Source organism: Sceloporus undulatus, chromosome 10, assembly GCF_019175285.1.
Source record: "Sceloporus undulatus isolate JIND9_A2432 ecotype Alabama chromosome 10, SceUnd_v1.1, whole genome shotgun sequence".
Lineage (NCBI taxonomy): Eukaryota > Metazoa > Chordata > Lepidosauria > Squamata > Phrynosomatidae > Sceloporus > Sceloporus undulatus.
In genome coordinates, this window is record NC_056531.1 from 15382160 (window position 1) to 15405039 (window position 22880).

Consider the following 22880-nt stretch of genomic DNA (forward strand, 5'->3'; position numbering starts at 1 on the left):
CTCCTTCCTTTGTCCCACCCTTCTGCTCAGTTTTCTGCTACTTCAGTTCTGGAGATTTCTTCTGTTTCCACCGTACCTGAGTAGAATTTAGCAAATTGCTGTCAACTTACCTTTTTTCCCTCTTTCTGTTTCTCTTCCAGCGGGGATCTGACGAACTTTTCTCTACTTGTGTCACTAACGGACCTTTTATCATGAGCAGCAACTCTGCTTCTGCAGGTAACATTGCCAGCCAAAATAATTTAGTTCTTCCTAAGTCCCCAGTTCCCTAGACTCCTGAGTGGTTGCTCCATTCAGCTTTGCCACTGCTACCTTTCTGAATGGTTCCAGAAGAATGCAACTCTTCTCCAATCTGTCTGCCCAGAGCGTCCTACACCTGTCACCATATATCCTCTCCAACTTAGGAAAGGACATAAATTCCCTGTACCTTAATTCTTGGAATCTTACATATAAAGGGTGGGTTTTCCTGGATTTCTTGTCACACTGCTGCTAGCCTCAGAGTGTTTCTTGATTCCTGGAAACTGAAGCGTGCCTCTTGGGGATGGGCTTGCTTTTTTGAGCCTGCTCACCACATCCCATGGTTGTCTCAGTGTATCCCCAGAACGTCTGTGCAGTGACTCTGATATCCAGTGTGCACAGAGAAGATTTAGTGGCCCAGTGCTATCAAGAGTGTGTTTACTTACATTTTCCTGAGACTTTTGCAAAACCAGTTAAGACTTGTTGGGTTGGCATTGGCCAGCTAGAGGGCAAGTTACAAATAAATTGAGGGGGGGGGGGGTTGAAAAATGTTCACTTTTCTTTATTATCTTGCATCTTACATCTTAATGGCTTTAGCCTTCAGAACTAGGTGGCCAGGAAATTTGAAAGCTTGGTGGTGTGAGTTTGTCACTAGGAGTGTTGCACAAAGGCCTGAGTAGTATGCTGGGGTGATTACTCATGCTTTTCTTGGGCTCATTTTTTATCTATCCCTGCCTGAGGAGTGAGATCTGCTGGGGAGACCTTGCTCCATCTCCTTAGAATTGGTCTCATTTAAGTGGCCAGTTAAAACTTGGCTTTTCATTAAAATCTTTGGGGATTAATCTTATTACTTTTTAAAGTGTACACTTACAGACTGTTTTAACCATTGTTGCTGCTTTAGCCCGGTGATTTATTTAAAATGTTTTTTATCCTATTTAAATTGTTCTGTTTTTATCTCGACTTGGTTTTAAAAACCATCTATATTTAGTTGTATGTTGCCCTGATATCTCACAATAAAGGGTGGGGTGGAAATATATAAATAAATAAATAAATCTCAAAGTCTTGGTTTGTGAAGGGTGATCACTTCAGAGTTTGTGCTGCAGCTCACATAGAACCAGCTTGGAATAGCACATGTTTTTGTGGTCCCATCTCCTATGTCACTGCTGCGACAAATTGCATTAAATTCCACCTTGGGCTGTGGTGGAAAACACTGACATTTAGAAACATCGTGTAATGGTACCATGCTATGCAGCCCAGCAGTGGCTTGTGAAGGGATGTCATGCCCAGGGAAGCTGTTTCAGCAAAGCTCCTTGTGGTTGTAACATGCAGGCCAGCCCCAGGAATATTGCTCATCCACAACCTCTCATCTGGCATCTGTCAGGTCTGGGAAAAACAATAAAATGCATTGGAGACAACTGCAATTTTAACTACAGACCTTCAGGTCATTATTTCTCTGGAATGTGCACACACTACTGAACAGTATCCCCTTTCTCAGCCTCATTTGGAGGAGGGAAAAATCATAGTGTTGATTAGATGTAAGTTTATAACAATTGCATTTTTTACTTTTTAAAAAGTTTTTACACTAAGGTTTGTGTGACCTGCTGGTGTGTGTGTTCTCAGGTGGTGGGTATCCATCTCAGCATACAATCAGCTGCCCCAGTTATGTTGCTTCCACCAACCAACTACACATTACACTAGAACAAAGCAAAGAGTGTGAGAGGCAAAAAGCCAAGAGTCGGGGCTGGTGTTTAAATTGGGGAGAGAGTAGTTCCACATACCTTTTGTATGTGTGGAATTGGTACAGATATTGGAAGGTGGCTCCTCTGTCCTTGACAATTCCTAGCTGCAAGTCTGTGTATTGTGGAACCTTCTTGGATTGTTAGGCATCACTAAATTCTCTGGTATCCTGTTAGGCAAATCTGACGTAGTTGGACAGTTGGACAGTCTAATTCAAATGGTTCTAATCAGTTACTGGCAGAAGTATAAGATTGGAATGTAAAAGAGAAGGGAGTCTAATGCCATTCCCTTTGTCCACACTCACAGCAGCTGAACTGATGCAGCATGCCTTGTACAAGAAGCCCCCTCCCTTGTTTTGTAGGACTTCCATCAGGAGTGTAACCTGTACTCTTTTTCTAGCCAATGGAAATGACAGCAAAAAATTCAAAGGTGACACCAGAAGTCCAGGAGTTCCATCACGAGTGATCCACATCCGTAAACTGCCCAGTGACGTCACGGAGGCTGAAGTTATTTCCTTGGGGCTTCCATTTGGCAAGGTCACAAACCTCCTGATGCTCAAAGGGAAGAATCAGGTATGTGTACCTCCACATGAACCTGGAAGTTGCTCCTGGATCCATGGTCATTTATGGTTTCATCTACTAAAACCTCCCACCTTTAGTTTCAAGATATATTTGTTTATACACTTTGGATCTTTGAAAGCAGTTTTCTGGAAGTCATTTGTTAAGTGTCCCCTAGTGTTTGAATGGTAATTCATAAGAGTAAAGGGTTTTGGTGTTTCCTGCTCTGAAAAACCCCCCACTTAGAATTGATAAGATAATTGCATAAACCTTTAGTAGTTTATTAGTTACTTTATAAAGGCTTTTTAAAGAGGCACTTTGAGAGGAAAGTTTTAAGTTTTATACCATTATCTTACCAATCCTAAAGTTTATTTAGAATACCAAACATGAAAATCCTTTACCTGTTATTAACTTCCACAGAACCTTATCTTTTGTAATTAACAACATTATTCTAAGTGTTCTTGATTCAAAAAAGGAAGGTGGGGTTATTGCTTACTGATTTGGGATGCTAGAATATGAATGCTATATATTGGTTTCTTGGGTCTGTAGTTGGGTTTGAGTGAGAGCTTAAGGCTTGAACCAGCAGGTCCTTTGGTGTTTATTATCCCTAGGTTGAAGCTCCTGTCTTGCCCTTGCTTAAAAAGATGAACCTGGCCACCTTTGTGAAGTTTCTAAGCACATATAAGATGCAAATTGAATCATGAGACATGGCAGTGTGTAGATGCAGGGATGAAATTGCTGTGGAGGTGGCAACTGTGTAAGAAAACTGTATAAAGTATAACTATTAAAAAAAGCTGTATAAAAGGCATTCAAAACTGTCCTTATAAAGCAGTGTTCTTGAGTGCGTAAGCCCATGCTTTCACACTGGCTTAACTGAGAAAGTCACGCTGATCCTCTTGACCAGGGGTAGGCAACCTTTTTGAGTCAGGGGCCGGGTTGCTGTCCCTCAGACAACTGGGGGGCCGAACTCAAAATGGCGCCCAGAGCGGCATGGAAGTGGCGGCAATCGGTGGCAGGACCGGGCTGGGGCGGGTCCCAAGGCCTCGCCGGGCCAAATCCGGCCCGCGGGCCGTAGGTTGCCAACCCCTGCTCTTGACTGTCAAAGATGCAGAGTAAGCACATACCTTCCCCCTCTTGGCATATCTCTGATTCTGGCCCATAGATAGTGGTAACCATCTGTAACATTTTTTAAGTTAACAACCATCATCACACATTGTTTGTGGATTCTTGTAAAATGTTGAGAGAATTTAGGCCTGATAAGTTGGCTGATATGAGTTGTTCATGAATATCAAAATACAGGAAAAAACTAAAACTTATCGTCAAGTTTGAAGATTGATCTGAAGAGTAAGTAAGTGGTCACCAGCTGTTTAATTTCCAAAACTTACACCATAGTGAACTTGAAAGCACAATTCATTGACTTAGTTTTACCATGACATTATAAAATGCTGTCTGTCTCTCTTTCCTGTGTGTTCTGTCCTATTTATACTTTATGTAGCATATTCCTGATTATCATCTTATGATTAAAGATGTATGTAGAAGCAGCTCATTCATAAATTCAGCTGCAGCATTTGAGTTAGGAACACTTGGAGCAGTGCAGTGTATATTTCATGTGTCTTTGTAATCTGTTACCAGGCTTTCATAGAAATGAATACAGAGGAAGCTGCTAATACCATGGTGAACTACTACACCACAATCGCCCCTGTGCTCCGCAGCCAGTCCATCTACATCCAGTTCTCCAACCACAAAGAGCTTAAGACAGATAACTCTCCAAACCAGGCAGTGAGTTGGAATTTAGGTTATTCCAAAGCTCTATCGTCTCATCCATGTACCAGTTCTTAGTCTTGGCTGAGGGAAACAAAAAATATCAGCCAGTGTGAACTTCTGGACCTCTGTATTGGAAACAGGAGTGCAGGTTCGAAGGGGCTGCTGATAAAGCCACTTGGATAATAACTTCTGGTCTCTCCTGTACCTATTGCTAATAAAGGGGTTGTGCACTGAATAACATTTCTCTCTCTGTCCTAATTTATAGACACGTGGATAAACCTCCCTTCTTTTCTTGAGTAGCTTTAAAGAAAAAAATGCTAGAGTTGTGTCTGCCCCAGATGAACTGACAGCTCTTTAAAAAGTTGCTGCCTTGTTGAATAGAGTTTAAATGGGATGGTGTTAAAGGCAGTATATCTGTGCTCCTCTGCTTATGTGCTGTAATGTCTGTGTCCACAGCGTGCTCAAGCAGCCCTTCAAGCAGTAAATTCAGTTCAGTCTGGAAACTTGGCACTCTCTGCCTCGGCCGCAGCTGTGGATGCTGGCATGGCCATGGCTGGCCAGAGCCCAGTCCTGAGAATCATTGTGGAAAACCTCTTCTACCCTGTCACCTTGGATGTCCTTCATCAGGTGAGAGAAGACCCCTGGGTTTCTTTCATTGGCCCCATTACAGCATCATGTGGCATCACTGTCCTCTGTGATTGACTTAGCTTGCTCATACCAAAAGCACCTGTGCATGCAACTGAAACTTTTCACTTATCCTTTCCCACATAACTGTCTCAACTGGTTTTGTTTGTACTTATACAGATTTTCTCCAAGTTCGGCACCGTACTGAAAATCATCACCTTCACAAAGAACAACCAGTTCCAAGCCCTCCTGCAGTATGCAGACCCCATGAGTGCCCAGCATGCCAAGTTGGTAAGTCGAGAGCACAGCAAATGGGTCCTAGGAAGAAGCAAATCTTTAGGGACATATCAGTGACAACCACAGTAAAACTCACAGCAACATTAGACATAGAAAGCATCGTCTGGGATACTGTTTGGATTCCTTAGATAGCCAAATACTCTTCTGAAACCATTATGCAATCCTTAGCAGTTTGATTGATAACTTGGATACCACCCTAAGGTGACTGTGTTTATGACATGGAATATTAAAGTGTTGATGGAACACAGGTCCAAAAATGATGGGATAGAAAGAGGATAAAATGGCTCACTGAGGCAAAAGCTTGTACTTTCCAGTTGTTTGACTCTAGCTTCCATAATCCTTGACCATTGGTAATGTTAGCTGGGGATTGCAAGAGTTGGAAGTCTGAAATACCTGGAGGGCACAATCTTGCCTAGCCTGACGTATAGCAGTCACCTTTGGGGAAGGCATTAGGGTTGCATTCTGGAGCCTTTCTCATCCTTGTTTTCCTGGAAGAGCTCTTGAACCCTGTAAAAACCTTATCTACAGCACATTGGTATGATCAGTAAGCTGCAGCTATAGTGCCCCACTGCCAATAAAGGATGTCAGCAGTATAGACAGACAAAACTTCCATAATTTCCTTTTCAAGATTTCCTACTTAATTTTTTAATAGTTATCTTTTGCCCTTATGCAAGTTGATCTGGAAATCTTATCACACATTTCTACTCTACCAGATGCTGAGTAATTATGTGCAAGAATAGGTTTTGTTTTTCCCTCTTGCAGATCCCTAGTGGCCTCCTGTGCAATGCTAGGGTTCCAGGTAGCCTTGGTTCAGAAGCCCTGGCATATTGTAAAGTTGAAATCCCCCTTTTCATTATAGACAGATGTTTCAGGAAAAAGGAGACACACACACCCCTCCAGACTAGTTGGAGTTGGCAAAGGGTCCTTTTATTCCTTTCTTCTAACTTCCTCTGTCCATTTTCTCATGAGAAGTTTAAAACAAGGAAGATTATGTAGAGTCCTGCTGTGTTGTGCTCAACAGACACTGCAATCCCAAACATGTCTTGAGGGCACTGGGTAGCTGTAAAGCCCTGCTGTACAGTAGCACAGTTTGGGATGACCAGCAAGGTGTTTCTCCCTGTTGTGTCAGGGGCCAACACCATGTTTATGACCAGTGAGTACAACTGCTTGCTTTTTTCCTGGAAATCTTTATAGTAGACTAGCAGTGGTCTACAGACCACCACTTAGACCACCACTTTCAAGTAATTGTCAGAGTAATACACTTTCACTGTAGTGAATGGAAATAGATTGAGACACTGTAGTTTTTTACAGGCGTTTGAAAGATGGAAGCCTGGAGCAGAGGTGTTCCTTTAAGCTCTCTTCCTCCTCATTCCGCATCCTATGTTGTTAGGGAAGGTCTGTAGAAGAAATAGCAGAACAGTCATTCCTGTGGTGGTGGGAGGTGGCAAGCAAGCCCCAGGCTTACAACCACTGAACACTCATTACTCAAAACATAGGATGCTCATCTGGCCTTACAGACCAGACACCCACACTCAGTTCTTGCAAGGACCAGTCCTTTAAAATGTTTCCACAAAGATGCACCTTGAACATTCTAGACACATTTCCCAACAGTACCTTCATGAACTTGGATTCATAATTGAGAGATCTGCTCTCTCTCCTTGCAGTCTCTCGATGGACAGAACATATACAATGCCTGCTGCACCCTCCGCATTGACTTCTCCAAGCTCACGAGCCTTAATGTGAAGTACAACAATGACAAAAGCAGAGACTATACTCGGCCAGACCTGCCCTCCGGAGATAGCCAGCCTTCCCTTGACCAGACTATGGCAGCTGCTTTTGGTAAGGGACTGAAAGAATGCCCAGTGAATCAACAGGAGTCATGTTTCAGCCTTTTCCCTTAACTGTGAATTCATTGGTGGGCCCTGGGCGAGGCACTTGTGACTTCTTCCTTTTGTTGGGTGATAATGGCCTTTCTTTTAGGTTGACTGCAAGAAAACATACATGAAGTGCTAATGTAGGCTTCTTTCCTAATTTACTTGTAATGGTAGGTCTGTACAACAATGGTGTTGCCTTGCCCCAAAGGCATGGGTTTGAGGGCAAATAGGACATTGAATGTGACAGGCAGATCACCCTCATGTCGAGAGCAATGCAAGTTAGTTCAGTAGAAATTATTTGCTAGCAGCAAAGTTGTGGCACCTTTTGGGTTACTTTAGCAGGGTTTTTGTGTGTGTGTGGAACCAGAGCTGAAATCTGCTTTGTGGAACCTCAGCTCAACAGCTGGAAAGCGCCATGATTTTCTCTGCATTGTTTGTAGTCAGGCTAGAACATCACCCTTTCCTGTGCTTTTGTCTTCCCTTAACCAGGAGGTAGCAACTCTTCTTCTGCAGAGTCTCTTTAGTGCCATCTGCCGTTTGTATCTAATTCGCAAAATTGGTTTGCGTCAGTCTCAATAGGAAAGGCTTTCATCTGGCTGTGTGGGGACTGAGGCATTTAATTGGTTCAAACAGCTTGCCCTATGGGGATTAACAATACTAACTGTGGCAAGTGGGAGTCTTTGTATGGCAGAGTGGCTTTTATGCTTACATCTTGCTTAGTTGCACAGAAAAGCTGTGAAGCTAATTCACAACATGGGTTTGTGGGCTTGCTTTACTGCCATAGATCATAGGAGTGGGAAATGTGTGGCCCACATATTGGCTCTTGCACCCTGTTTGATGGCACCTCATCCCTGTTGAATTTCCCCCAAATAATTACAGCTGTGGTTTGCTGCATAAATGTGATGGCAAGCCACAGCTCTTGAACTATCAAGTCCTGTTTTGTACCCCTTGGTCTCCCCACAATCAAATCTCCACTTCATTTGATTGTTTTCTCATCTCAAATCACTGGTGATATTCCCCCTCACATGGGCAAAAGGAGAGGAGGGGGGTGGGTGAGTGAAGAAGTGAGCATGCTTTTGTCTGCTTACAACTTTTCCTCTCTTATCTTTGGTGCTGGGGAGAGAAGGTGGTATGGCTTTTTTGGGTGGGAAAACAGCCTACTGAAGATTTGCTTTGGGGAGACAGGTATATACAAAACAGGGCTTGATTTTATTGGATATTTGAGCCCTGCATGGGAAGTGTTATAGCATATAAGGGCGCCTGTCTTCTATCCATGGGCTAGATAATAAATCTGCTTGCTCTCTTTGCAGGTGCTCCAGGGATCATTTCAGCCTCTCCTTATACAGGAGCTGGCTTCCCTCCTGCTTTTGCAATTCCTCAAGCTGCAGGTACTGTTTCTTTAATTGCTGGTTATCTTTCCAATGCTGCTTACCATTTTGCTGCTAAGAAAAATGTCACCCAGCTTTCCCCCTCCTCCATTACTGTTTGGACATATTGGCCTGTAAAATATAACCAGAGATCAGCAATCCTAGATAGCAATCTATGAAAGCAGTAGATTTATAAGTCTTTGGCTTATGTTTTTTTTAAAAAAGTTCAAGTTGAGTCTCCTTTATCCAAAATGCTTGAAACTAGAAATCTTTTGGATTTCTGATTTTTCAAATTTTTAATTTGGATTTTGGAATATTTGCATATACATAATGAGATGTCACTATTTCTGCTACCCATGTGGACAGTTCTGGATTTTGGAATTCCAGATATGGCATGTTCAATCTGTATATACAGATTTCCCCCTTTCCTTGGTATCTTAAATGAAGGCCAAAATGCTGAGATGCCAGGTGATGAAATTTTCATTTGTTATAGTTAGGTTCTACCATTCTCGAAATGATGGAAGTATAATCCAGACTGTCTGGTGAGGGAACCACTCTGGAAAGGCCTACACCTGGAGGATACCACACTGTAGTGGTCTTTTAGTTATTTTGGATGGAATTTATTCAACCTAAATCCATTCAGTCTCAACTAAAATAGACCCATTGATTCAGCATTCTTTATTGCAGTTGAGACAAAACAAATGGATTTGGGTCCTTAACACCTGTTGCAAAAAAATGCAAAAGGACTATACAAAGAATAATATTAGAGACATAAACACATCTCTTTCCTGCATCTAGCTTATGATTGTGCTTCCCACACACTGTACTGGATATTTGTGCTGTGGGTGTATATGCACATGTGTATTATTTTGGTGTTTGTGTCCTTGGTAGATATGCAAGCAGTCATAGCACTGAAAGGACATTAAGATGAGTTGGTGCCTAAATGTCTGCTGTTAGTTAGACACTAAATGTCTGGAATATGCGCAGTCATGGTTTTGGAATCTTGTGCATGACTTTTTTTTAATAAAAAAGGTACTTCTGGCATGCAAGAGTGGAACGACCTTACCCATGCACTGCTTTGTGTGTCGTCTTTGTCCCTGCTCCTCACAATGAATTTGTTTAAATAATTGTCTCAAATGTTGCTGAAGTTGCTGAAAACCTGGTGTTGAATTTGCTCAGCACTCAAGGAGAGCAAAATGCCCTTCCCTAGCCTGTTCTGTCAGAAGCTGATAGCAACGGCCAGAACTGGACTTCAGCCTAATAATGATCATGTTTCTGCGTGAGGGAGGAAGAGGTGTGAAGAGCTCCCCCAAAGAAATAAAGAGGTTTAAATTGTTTAAATAAAGAGAAATAAAGATGGGCTCATTCACCCCTGGTGCCGCCAGTCACAGCAGTGAGCGAGTGGTGCTGCAGACATCTTCACTGGTTCATATTCTTTGATTTTTCCAGGCCTCTCAGTTCCAAATGTACATGGAGCGCTTGCTCCTTTGGCTATCCCAGCAGCTGCAGCTGCCACAGGACGGATTGCTATTCCTGGCCTTTCTGGGGCAGGGAACTCCGTTCTGCTGGTTAGCAATTTGAACCCTGAGGTTAGTGGAAGCCTTGTTGTAATCTCTTCTCTCCAGTATAACTTGCATTTTTTTTTGTTTCCTTCCAATTTACTTTTCCAATCTCACTGTTCTCTGAATCAGTTCTCAGAAATACCTTGTGCTGAAGCGTCACAATGCTGAGTCATTTTTTCTTTCTTTGCTCATCTCTCTCTCTCTCTCTCTTTCTCTCTGAAAGGGGATGTCTAAAATGAGAGAGTCCAGCCCAACCTAAGTGGGTAACTTAAAGGCTGTGTGGGTGGAAGTTGTCAATCTCATAACTCCCTCCTTAGTTGCTAACCAAAAGTGTTTAACTGGTCTGTTTTCACTCCACAACTGAAATCCTGAAAATGTCTTCACTGTACTCCCCCTCCCCACACACACACCTTTTACCCCCTTACAGTTTTGTCTCTACTTGGGTCTTCCACCATAGCAAAATTCCTATAACATCTTTCTTTTGGCATGTTGTAACCTTGAAATGCATCAGTTGGAGGGACAGGGTTTATCCTGTGCTCTTCGTGGATGTCTTGATTTCCCCCAATCTCCCTGCCAGCTTAGCTTCATTTCCCCCCTTTTGCAAATATGTATTTTCTTTTGCTGTGTATTGATACATTCCCCTTTATCAAAACTCTTTGAAGTTGTGCATTATTTCTGTTCTTTTTTTTAACTTCTTAAATAATTCTACATTTTCTGTTCTAATGCTTTCCCTCTTCCCCTTTTTAAGTTGAAACGTTTGGATGGCTTACAGCAGACTCAAGGCATGTGAAAAATTGAAGTCTGTTGCTGTTTATGTACAGGATGTTAATTCAGCATGGTTCGCTTTTGTCTTTGAAGTGGGTTTTTTGGACCCACAGCCTGACTGCAAAGCAGAAATTGCAATTGGGTTTCTCCTGGCACTGGATTGGGTACATTGCTAGAGACCTGGTGCTCAAAAGTGCCCAGAAGCTACAATTCTGCTTGTTTTAGTTGTGATTGAATCTCAAAGGCAGAGGCATGGATGAGAAAACCAAATAGGAAATTAACACATTTTAATCTGTTTCTGTATTCTGCTTTCTATCCACTTCAACTGTTTTCTCCAGGACATGAAGTTTTGCCAGCAATACTTGCTCACTCCAACATGGTCTTGAACCCAGGGACCAAGGAACCCCTTTCCCCCTCCACCAGGAAGAACACAGGCATAGGGTGACAATCTTGGAGTTGCTTCAGTGGTTGAAAGGGAACGCCATGCAGTGTGCTTCTGCTAGGTGGTGCTTCATGAATGGCAAAAGAGGATTCCCAAAAGCAAAACATTTGATCAAGGATACTCAGCAGAATGTTGACTTAGTTAATCCTCCCTTTTCCATATTATTCCTTCCTACTTCACTTCTAGTAAGAGAACTCATTTTGGGCCCTTGGTGCTGTGTAACAGGGTGGAGGCAAGCTCTGCCCAGTGCAAAGTCTGGGGGTTGGGAAGATAGATACTGTTCAGTCCAGACAGCGGAGGGCACAGAGTGACCTGTAAGAATCATAGAGTTGGAAGAGACCTCAAAAGCCATCCAGTTCAAGCACTCCAAACAAACAGAATCAAAGCACTCCAAACAAACAGCCATCCAGTTGCTGTTTAAAGACCTCCAAATAAGGAGGCCACCACACTCTGAGGGAGCATCTTCCACTGTCATACAGCTCTTATTGTCAGGAAGTTCCTCCTAATGTTAAGGTGGAATCTCGTTTCCTGTAGTATGAGTCCATTGCTCCAGGTCCGAGTCTCTGGAGCAGCAGAAAACAAGCTTGCTCCATCCTCAATATGATACCCCTTCAAATACTTAAAACAGGGCTATCATATCACCTCTTAACCTTATCTTCTCCAGGCTAAATATCCCCAAGTCTCCTCAAGAGCCTTATGACTCCTCTAAGTTTAACCCCTGTAGACTCCCACAGCCCCCAGGTTTTAAAAAAAATCAAGTAATAGGAAAACTACCCCAGATGCGGCCAAATCAATGGGTTGCTTCCTCTGATCCTCAGTCATGAATGAAATGTAGAAAATCAGTCAAAATTGCCACCAGGAGTGACATTGTGTCACTATGGACTCCCGTTAATTTGGAAAAAGAAGAGAGCAAGGAAAGTTGGGCCCTCCTAAATTTGGCACCCCTAATCTCAGATTGATGGGTGGGTGGGAGAGCAGAGCAAATTCTGTGGTGCTTTTACATATGTGGCAGACAAGTGCATGCCATCATTCTGTGGCTTTTACCAAGTGAGTTGGTCCCTAGTGAGTATTGCTGTGCAGCTGATTTCATGTCTTGTTTGTGTGCATGTTTGAGTGTGGGTTATTTTAATTTTCCTTTTGCTCATCCATCCAGCTTCTCTTTTGGGCTGGAAACTGTGATATCTGTAGTGAAGCTGAACTAACAACTCTGACTCTTTATTTTTTTTCCATTGCTTGTATAATCAGTGTTGTAGAAACTTAATCTGTGCATAGAGCTGAAGAGGCAGTATTCTCCAGAGGAACTTCCTCTCCTTCCAGAAGTTACCAGTATTGAAAGCTTGTATTAAAAATGCAGAGAATCTGGAATCCTTTTGTCTCACACCTTAATTGGTTATTGGAGCTGGAGTGCCTCTGCTTAGCAGGCTTGGCCAGAGTTAAACCCTCAGTAGACAGAGGAAAGGGAAAATCTTACTGTCTTAGCTGGCCTTGACATTTTGGCCACGTGGAAGTGAATTTGGCCATGTGGAATCTTATAGTTTACTGAACAGCTCTTTCCATGGTGACTTGGTTTTCAAAAGACAAGAGGTCCCTGACTAGAGAGCATGCTAGGCTTGCTTAGCTATGTTGCAACCTGGCATATTTGTACCACACCAGTTCCTTCCTAGCCACTGCCAATACAAAAGAGCCAGTAACCCTATTCATTTATTTGGGGGATTTATATCCCACCTTTCTCTCATATTGGGATTCAAGACAGCCTACAGGGTAGAAGCACCTTTTTGATAGGCATCCTTGAGTCATAGAATCATATGAGATGGAATCCACTATTAAAGCACACCTGAAGGACACTCACCCAGCCTTTGTTTAAACCTCCAAAGAAGGAGCATCCATCACCTTTAAGGGAGGCCATTCCACTGTTAAAAGCTCTTCCAGTAAAAAGGTTTCTGAGGTTTAGGTGGAACTTTTTAGGTGGAGCAGATGTGTAAAAATGTTGATAAGGAGACTGTAGATTGACCGCCTGTTGGCCAGGGAAACTTCTGTGCCAGAGACTCACTTGAGATCTTTGTAAGGTTTCCCTTATAGCCTTGGATGGTCATGGTGAGGTTTTAAAAAGTTTACCCTGAAGAAGTCACTCTGTTGTAATACTGCCTCCTTTCTTAGATAGACCTTACTGAAGTAAAGTGCTCTTCTTTTACTGTTGTGTTCCACTAGGTTAAAAACAAACCAACCTATTAACTAGTTTTTTTTCTGTAAAAGAAAGTGCTGTGCGTTTTAGAAATCTATACATCTTTACTGATGGAACACTACATATTTCTTTTATGTATTTACTGACCTGTGTTTTTTGCTACTTTTTTTCTTTTCTCTCCACCCCATCCCTCCATATTTTTTTCCTCCCTTCTCCTTGATCCGGAATTTCTTTGCCAACTGACTGCACGGTACTTCTGCTTCCTGTTGTTGCTTGAAACAATTTTTTTGTTTTTGTTTTTTTAAAAAATACCCTTCTCAAAACAAACAAACCAAAAAACCAAACCTTCCTGCTCTTCGGAAACCAACTTGCCCTCCAATATTAACCATCTTGAAAACTTCATCATCCATCAACCAATTTCGCCATTTCCTGCGGGGACTCTACCTTTCCTTCGTTGTCGACGATTTGCACAACCTTCGCTCTCCCCTCCGATTCCTTACCTCTTCCCTGTCCCTCCGCTGCCTTGCTCTGCTGTTCTCTAAAGAGAGTTACGCCCCAATGCCTCTTTATTCTTTTCGGTATGTTATCATTCACTCTTTTTTTATTACCTTTTTTTCATTTTGAGATTTTACTTTGGGGAAAAGAGGTGTGGTCGTGGGGAGGGGGAGATTTGTGGTTTGGCTGAATGCTTTAGTTACACAATGTGCTACTTGAGTTTTGTTTTCATTTTATTCTCTCTTTTTTTCTTTTTGTATACATCATCATGCATGGTTTTGGTTGCTTTGCATGTCTGTTGGGTAGGTGATGTTTAGGTAGCATGTGGAATTTGTCCATCTTGTCTCCACTGGCAGCATTTGGCATTTTCAGTGGGTAAGCCCTTAGTATTTTTTTTAATAAAGTGCTTCTGAGAATTATTCCTCTTAACTCTGCTGCTGATCAGATTTCTGTGCAGCAGAATGAAACTAAATTAAGTGATGTGAGAGCAATCTGAAGTTTGAATGTTTCTTGAATGAATTTGGGGGTAGAGACTAATAGGATTTCTGCCTGAAGACATGCCTTTTTCTCCCTTTTTATTTTCCTCACTTTCCTCAAGGGGTCTATGGTGATGTGCAAAGAGTGAAGATCTTGTTCAATAAGAAGGAAAATGCCTTGGTTCAGATGGCGGATGGCAATCAAGCCCAGCTGGGTGAGCAAGTGCTTTTCTTCCCTCAGTAACCCAGGAAGTGTGGTGAGCTGGTTGAGACCAGGGGTCCATCAATCTTGGTACTGTCAGCAGCACAGACCAGTGGTGATGCTCTAGATTTTCAGGAAGATACCACCACTGGTTTGATGTATTTTTGGCTACCTCTTTTGCTTTTTCTCAAAGTCCAAAGTTCTGAGACGCAAGATCTTTCTTGAAGGAACAGCAGATGCTGGTCAGATTTTCAGAATATCATCTCCTGGCAAGCTCAGCCATAGCCACATTAAAATAACAGAATCTTAAGACAAAAGAGGCACTTAAATATGCACAGGATTTTGAAGACCTGCCCATGTTAGTCTGGAAAATCAGTATGCACCTTGTAACACCTTTGAGACTAATTGAAAGACAGAAACTGGTAGCATGAGCTTTTGTAAACTTGAGACTACTTCCTCAGATGTATGGGGGCAGACTCAAGTTTGCCAAAGCTCATGTCACCGGCTTCTTTCAGTTAGTCTCAAAGATGCAACAAGACATGTTCGCATACTGATGCACAAGATTTGTTTGGCACAAGCTCTTGTGGATTTTAGACACTTCATCAGATGTGTGGAGCATGTGGATAATGATTGGAGATCTAATTGATGAAGGAAGAGTGGGCTGGAATGGAAAAAACTGAAGACCCCCTCAAAGGTGTATGTAACAATCCGAGATCTTAGGCAGTACAACAAGCAACCAATAGAGAGATGGCTGCAGCCTATGAAGTCTAACAACAAATAAAACTGTCTAACATGCCACGAGATGTTGTTGTTTTGGGATGCAACAGACTGACATAATCCCTGGAGTAGTCTCCACATTAATGTCAGTGTCTGGTGACCCTATTAATTGCATAGAGTTTTCTTAGGCAAGGAACTCGGAGGTGGTTTGCCATTGCCTTCCTCTGAAGAGTCAGAAATTCCTTGAAGAATTCCCTTCTAATTACTAACCAGGACCAAGCCTGCTTAACTTCTGAGATTGGTGGGATTGCATGCCCTCATGATGTCTCTAGTAGCTAAGGCTATAACCCAGACCTTTACCCAACTGACTAGACTTGGTCTGCAGCAAGAAGTCATAAATTTATATTAATACGAAATGGCTTCCATGTACTGTCCCTTCTGCTTCAGTATATATTATACTGATACTATTATACAAATAATAGTCAGTATGAAATAGCTCTTATGAGAGCTTTGCTGACTCAACACTCCGGAGGTGGTGAGAGGAAAACAAGGGGAGAAGATGGTATTCTCACAAACTCTGGCCTCTGCATTGGCACCAGTGCCTACTCCATCCACCCTCTGAGAGCTGCAAAACATGTACAGCGGATGGCACAAAAGTGCCCTGACCACCAACCTACCTTTCTCCTTTGGACAGTCTTCACTTGGGTTGTGTTCCTTCCATTCCGCTCTGCTCACATACCTTGGAGGCAAAAACTGGACAGGTTTTCTCTGGCATTCCTAGATCAGCATCTGCTCCATAGACCTTATTTTTTTCCTTGCTGAGAGAGCTGCTTTTTACCATTTTCTCTTATGGCAGTCCTTGCCTTTATGCATACAATCTAAAAGACATGGAAGGAAAGTTGGGTGGAATGTCCATTTAATTTAATAATAATAATTTGTTTTATTTATATACCGCTATTCCAAAGATCATAGCAGTGAACAGCAAGTAAGCTAATTAGTAAGTAAGCTAATTTGCCCCCAACAGTCTGGGTACTCATTTTAGCGACCTCGGAAGGATGCAAGCCCTTTTTCTGGTCTTGAACTCACAACCTTGTGGTTTTGAGTGAATGGCTGCAGTACAGGCATTTAACCACTGCGCCACCAGGGCTCCTTTTTGAGTTACTAGAAGGCATGAAAACTTGCCACTCCTGGTTTAGGACACTTCTTGGCAGGCTTTCAAGAGGTTTGCCTCCACAACTTCACAGGACAGGTGGTCTCATAACCTCAGTGCAAGGACAAGGGCACCGCCAAAAACCTGAAGTTTTCATCCGTTGTATTCCTGGGATTTCCATAGGAATCCCATGACCAGAGAGTTTGAAAAAAGTGGCTTTGTTGCAAGGAGTGGTAGGGATTTGTATCCCGGAGGCTGAATATGCTTCTTATGATGTAAACCTCCTTCCTTTCTTCCTCTATAATGTATGACAGCCATGAGCCACCTCAACGGTCAGAAGTTGCACGGGAAACCCATCCGGATCACTCTGTCAAAACACCAGACAGTGCAGCTGCCTCGTGAGGGGCAGGAAGACCAAGGGCTGACCAAGGATTATGGCAATTCCCCCCTCCATCGTTTCAAGAAGCCTGGTTCCAAGAACTTCCAAAATATTTTTCCCCCTTCTGCCACCCTTCACCTCTCCAACATTCCGTAAGTGGCCTGAAAATAGGGTGGTTGGTGGGGTGTGGGGTCTCTAGGGAAGAAGGAAGAGCAATGCCAAGAGAGACAAGTTGATGAGTCTCAGCTGCAAGCTACTGGCTGTACGCAGCATATTGTCTTGTCAAGGTCTGGGATACTGAATGCAATTATGTGCAGACCACTTGTTTTTTTGGCTCCAAAAAAGGAAACTACCACACTCAAGGGAGTGTGTTCTGCTGTCGAACTGAATCTTATTAATCTGATCTCTGTGCCATCATTCCCCTATCTGCCTTCTTTCAGAGGCAAAAACCCTCGCCCCCCCCCGCCCCACCCCCACGCGCCCTTTTTCACAACATTCCCTGAGTGTTTGCATGGCTGGCTCCAGTCAGGCTTGCCCAGCCCTGCCCTTTACAGGCAAATTGGGCAGTTAGCAGCCTTCAGCACTTCAGCCCATCATCAAAAGTGATCTGTCCCTTCCTTAGCAGCTCAGAGAGGGAAAGGAACTTGTGGGAGAAGGAAGTTTGGCTTTGCATGTGCTTCAGTGGGCCACTGGAGCAGCCCTCCCTCTCTTTGATATCTGGTTTGGAGGCAGTGGTAGCTTCTTCCTTCCAAGAGTGATAGCCAGCTAGTGGGAAGTGTGACTGAAGCCTGTTGTGCAGGACAGAGTTTTCCATGTCACCATGGTTGGCTATGGCTGTGTGTTGTAGAAGGTAGGTTTGCAAGCAGCACCCTAGAGGGGAGGACATTGCAACAGCTGTGGGACTGGTTTTACTGGCAGTAGGAGCTTGTCAGGTGTAGGATCTGTGGGTATGCTGTACTTCCTCAACTAGAATCCAATGCCCCTGTGCCCTTTTCATCCATCCAGGCCTTCAATCATTGAAGAAGATCTCAAGCTGCTGTTCTCGAGCAATGGTGGCATTGTGAAAGGCTTCAAATTCTTCCAGTAAGTCTGCTTCTGTCTTTGCATTGGTGGGGGGACCTAGGGATGAAGAGCCTTCCTACCCTCTACTGACCAGTAAGTTAGAATGAGGACAGTTTCTTTAGAACAAGTGCTTCAGCTCCGCTGCCACTTCTGTGCTGGGAGGAACGGGTTTGTACCAGCCCCAGCATTTAGATTGGCATTGCTCTGGCTTTCAGCACGGACATGATATGAATTGTACCACCCTTTGCAGTTGAGTTTGCTTCTGGTGACCACAAGTTTTAAAAACACTTGGCATAAATCCAGTTACAAGTCCCAGCTCGACTAGACACATGAAATCAGTAGTAAGCTACTACACATGGGATATAGGCTACTTTTAGTCCTCGGTAACCTGCCCAGAGCTTCCCTGAGGAGCTAAAAGTATGTTGTGCCACTTTGGTTTTCATTTTCCACTGAAAATTAGCCGGTTGGGGCATTTGGGAGAATTCTTGGGGTGGGGGCAATAGAGTGAGCCCTTTTTCTTAAGGCAGTTTTTGATATTTTAGGCAGTTGGGGGAGATAAATTGTGCAGAAAAATTGTTGTTTTGCAATGCAACAAAGAGAGTTAAAGGACTAGGGTTTCTCCCCTTTGCATTAAGCCAGTTGCTGAATGGCAAATCAGTAGAATATCAGTTCTACTACTTCAATGGTCCTGCTCTTCCTAGGACTGGCAGTTGGATTCAGGCTATGATTCTGAGAATGATAGTCAAGAAAAAGTAATTTTCCCACATTTTGTCCAGAGAACATACTTAAAAGGTCCCCAGATCTGTTCATCCCTTAGGGGATTGTTGTATTTGCTTCATCTATGAGAGTTGTTTGAACAAAATCTAAGTACAGAGTGGAATGTCACTCTTACTCTATAGCATTCCCAATATTGCAGATCTGCATCTTCTGGCAGTCCTTGCAGTGAGAGCTGATGGGAAGAATTATACACGATTGTGCATTAAAACAAAACGTAGAATACCAAAACCAGTCTTTTATCTGTGCCCTTTCACAGCAGCAGGCGCCTCCAAGTCTCTGGCCTGAGCTCCTTAATGACTTGCACTTAGTCTGTGTGCTGCGCTCCTCACTCTGACTCCTCTGCTTGTTTTCTCTAACAGGAGAGATCGTAAAATGGCTCTCATTCAGATGGGGTCTGTGGAAGAAGCCATCCAGTCCCTCATTGACCTCCATAACCATGACCTCGGTGAGAACCACCACTTGCGTGTGTCCTTTTCGAAGTCTACCATTTAAGCGCTTTGGAAAAGCAGGCAGCAGAATGGACCTGACTGAAAAACAAAAACAGACATCAACCACCATCTCCACCCTTCTCCATGGGCTCAGCCTTGCTTCTTGGTTTTTTAAAAAGGGCTGGTCCACCTTATCCGGGTGGGACAAACTTCCATCATTCCAGGGGGAAAAAGCCACTTTAAAAAAAGAGCATGAGAGAAAGAATGCAGCTGAAGTGACCTTAAAAGACAACAGATTCTATTTTATTTTTAAGGAGGAAAGCAGTTTTTAAAAAGCAATTTTTAAAAATCAGATTTTAATTTAGCTGCTATGGTAATAAGAATCTTTGACCAGCAAAAAAAAGCAAACAAAATCATAAGCTGAAAAAGAGTTTACATTGTTGTTGGGAAGCATCTCTGAGAGTCCCTTGCCTACCCTGGCCACACTGAGACAAAAGACACTGCCTGCCCTCCCCTACTATAGAAAGCTTATCAGCTTTGCAGTGATGCCTTGTGTGTCTCTCAGCTTTGGGAGAGACTGCCCCAAACTGTTTGGTTTGTTTTCAGCATCAGGTATGAATTCTCCCAAACACCAAGCAGCCTTCTTGAATGGGAAGGCAGGGGGAAATTGCCTTTTCCTAAGCCTTGCATCCAATAACCTCTGGTGCCTTAGAAACAAAATAATTCCTCATGAAGAAGTCACTGGGAAAGTTAAAAAGGGCTCGGAGATGTCAGAGGTCATATTGCGTGGCAGAGGAGGAGAGTGGATACCATTCATTAGCTGTTGTCTCAAGAGCAGGGAAAAGAACTCCATTTGTGGCCTCTTCATTTGCTCCAAATAAAACGTGCTTTTAGCCCAGAATTAACTTCCTCAGTGCCCACTCCCAGCAGGACGTTGATTAAGAATACTTGATTAAAAACACATGCATTTGAGCTCATGTTAATGGGCGGGTGCATGGGGCGGGTGGCAAGGAGAAGACTCCTTATCCCGTGCATCAACATTTCGCTTTCAGTCTTGTAGGGTTCTCCATTTTACAGAAGTAATCCCAGACTGTGGAAACTGAAACTTAAATGTAAACTTAAAACAGGAGTGTCTGAATTGGGTGGATCTGAGATTACCTATTTTGAGCCCACACTTGAAGGGTTGGTTTAAGGTGCCTTGTGTTACCTTCCCTCCTGATTTCATCATCAAAACCAGCATCTCTCGTAACTAGCAGCCTTCAGCTTTTTATTTTAATCCCTTTTTATTAGGTTTTTCTTTTGTTACATGCAGTCTGTCTTTGCCTAGCTGTATTTCCAGTTGACCAAATATTCTAATGGATTCATAAATATATTTATATATGCAAAAGGCAATAGCATAACTTTTGTTATAGATAAGATGGTATATATTAGATAAATATATCTAAACTTACTCTTCTATTACTTTTGTATTCTGTACTTTTATAATTTTGTTTGTAAGCTGGAAAACCAGCCATTTAGTTTTATCAAGATGAGGTAATGGCTGAAAAGTTAATGTTATACTTTGAAGAGAACAAAAAATGAAGTAGCAGACATCAGTTGCTTCAAATGAAAGGGACCTGAATTAAAAGGGTCATATTACTTTAATAATCCAAGCTTAGAATAATTTAATTAATTCTTTGTTACTTTTTTTCATTATTAGTACTTATATCACCATTCCTTTCTGGCCTCCAACTTTTCCATTCTGATCTGCTTTCTTTATATTCCAATGTTGCCTTACTATTTTCCTGTCGCTCACATGAGATTTCTAAGATAACCAGAATCTTGTACTTAATATCAGGGTTTCAAATTGTGGACCAAAGTTGTTATTTTGTTTTTCTTCAATGTATGTGGTGGTGTCTCAAGTCACTTGCATTCCCTGTTGTTTCACAGGAGCTGTCGACTTGCATTTGTCACTTGAGTTATTTTATTTTTTTTGAAGTCTTAATCCTTTTTTTCTTTTTCCAAAATATAAACCCTCCCTAGTTATCAATGGGGGGGGATGCAATCTATGCTGGAGGAATGTGTGACAGCTTGAATGAAAGGGTTTCTGCTTGGGTTGCCAGTGCAAGACAAGGAGTCATCCTGCCTTGGGCCACAAATATCGCCCTCCTGGAAAGCAAAGCAGAAGGTATCTGCAGAGGAACCTCGCCTGAACGGTGAGAATGCCCTTTCACACAATCAGTTGGTGCTAGCGTTTGTGCCCAAGGTGAGCCGCTTGCTTGCCCAGGGCTGGTGGGCACTGCCCTCTCTTCTGAGTCTTTGGGGTCAGGGTAGAGCAGCTGGTCCCCTGCAAGTGATCTACCATTTGCATTTTGAGAAAAGGGGATTGTGCCAGTCACCCATCCTCTGATAGCATGCCTTAACTATTCTAAAAGCCTCTGTGTAATATTGAGAGGCAGAGAGTGGTTTCCCAGAGCTGCCTTGCATTCTGCAGGACAAAATTTCCCATATCTCCACCCACTTCATAAAAAAGCAAGATGGAGTCTCTCCTGGAGTATAGGAGGTCCCATCTTGGTCTCTGAAGTTAGATGGTATCCATGGCACCCAACAGTTGCACATTAAATCCTAATGGAACCTGGGTTAGAATGGTCTTAAGTTTAACTTTTTAAAAATATTTGACATGCCCCTCTTGGGGTCGGGATATTCCTTGGAACACAGCCTCTCTTAGCTGGCCTTTTCAATGCCTTGCAATCTGTCAGCAAGACTTTCTGTTAACAGTGTGTTTCGGTGTATTGTTTTTTGTTTTGTTTTTTCCCAACCATGGCACACGGGGCACACTGCATTGAATTGGGAGAGAGGAGTTTCACCTTTCCTTTTGATCCTGTGTTTTGTTTTTTGCATGTAAATGTAAGTACAGTAATGAGAAAAAAGGTGTAAATATTTATACTTTTTTATACCTGTTGTAAGACATGAGAGGGTAGCAGAACCCAAGTTTTTATGGCAAAACAGATGTATTGTATATTTTGATAACCAGCTATTACAGGTTCAGTATTGTGGGGGTAAGGCATGGGAGGGTGACCGTACACATCAGAAATTCCAATGCCTGGCTTAAAAATGTAATGCAAAAAAAGAAAAATGAAATTAAAACTATTTTATAACAGACTGTAGTACCTTTTTCTGTAGCCTTTAGTGATTTGCTTGTTTAGATTGTAGAAAGCAGTCAATGGCTGTTCTGTATTTGTTTTTATTTTTTGACTTTCAATAAATGTCTTCTGTATTCTTTGCTTCTGTTTTTTCCTACCTTTTATTATTGTGCCTTTGTTTTGTTTTTGCTTAACTCCCCCCTCCTCCTAACATAATTCCAGCTGCCTTCCATTTTACGTTACCTTTTCCTTCCCATATTCCTAAGGGTGATGCGTACTCCTAGGACAGTGGTGGCAAACCTATGGCAGCACAGAGTTTATTACTGGAAAGTCAGAGAGACTTGGCACTTTGTGATAAATAAGTGGGTTTTGGGTTGCAGTTTGGGCACTCGATCTCTAAAAGGCTTGCCATCACTGCCCTAGGATATTTTGGTTCCATTGTGTTTGTGTGTGAGAGAGAGAGAGAAAGAGAGGTTCTGCCTATCTCTCCCCTGAGACTGAATGTGAAGACTTCCACTTACTTGAGTGAGGTTTCCCCTTGCTGTCACTTCACCTACCAACATATAGACCTCCTCAGTGCCTTGTGGTTCTCATGAGATACACTATTATTATTATATACAGTTGACCTTCCACATTTGTAGCTTTGACTTTTGCAGATTTGATTATT

The 22880-nt window shown here is 42.6% G+C and overlaps 1 protein-coding gene across 2 annotated transcripts in view; it reads left to right on the forward strand.

Moving 5' to 3' along the window:
* Positions 1-22354, forward strand: part of PTBP1 (polypyrimidine tract binding protein 1) — a 104821-nt gene extending 82467 nt beyond the window's left edge. Inside the window, exons 3-15 of one of the 2 annotated variants that reach the window (XM_042442022.1) lie at positions 141-216; positions 2371-2543; positions 4161-4307; positions 4749-4919; positions 5097-5207; positions 6878-7052; positions 8398-8475; positions 9904-10043; positions 13950-13983; positions 14499-14591; positions 16760-16976; positions 17830-17907; positions 19023-22354. In XM_042442022.1, coding sequence (XP_042297956.1) covers positions 141-216; positions 2371-2543; positions 4161-4307; positions 4749-4919; positions 5097-5207; positions 6878-7052; positions 8398-8475; positions 9904-10043; positions 13950-13983; positions 14499-14591; positions 16760-16976; positions 17830-17907; positions 19023-19155 — 1626 coding nt within the window. In that variant the 3' untranslated portion in view covers positions 19156-22354. The remainder of the gene's footprint in view (positions 1-140; positions 217-2370; positions 2544-4160; positions 4308-4748; positions 4920-5096; positions 5208-6877; positions 7053-8397; positions 8476-9903; positions 10044-13949; positions 13984-14498; positions 14592-16759; positions 16977-17829; positions 17908-19022) is intronic. The other variant, XM_042442023.1, reaches the window with a different exon arrangement.
* Positions 22355-22880: the final 526 nt, after the last annotated feature.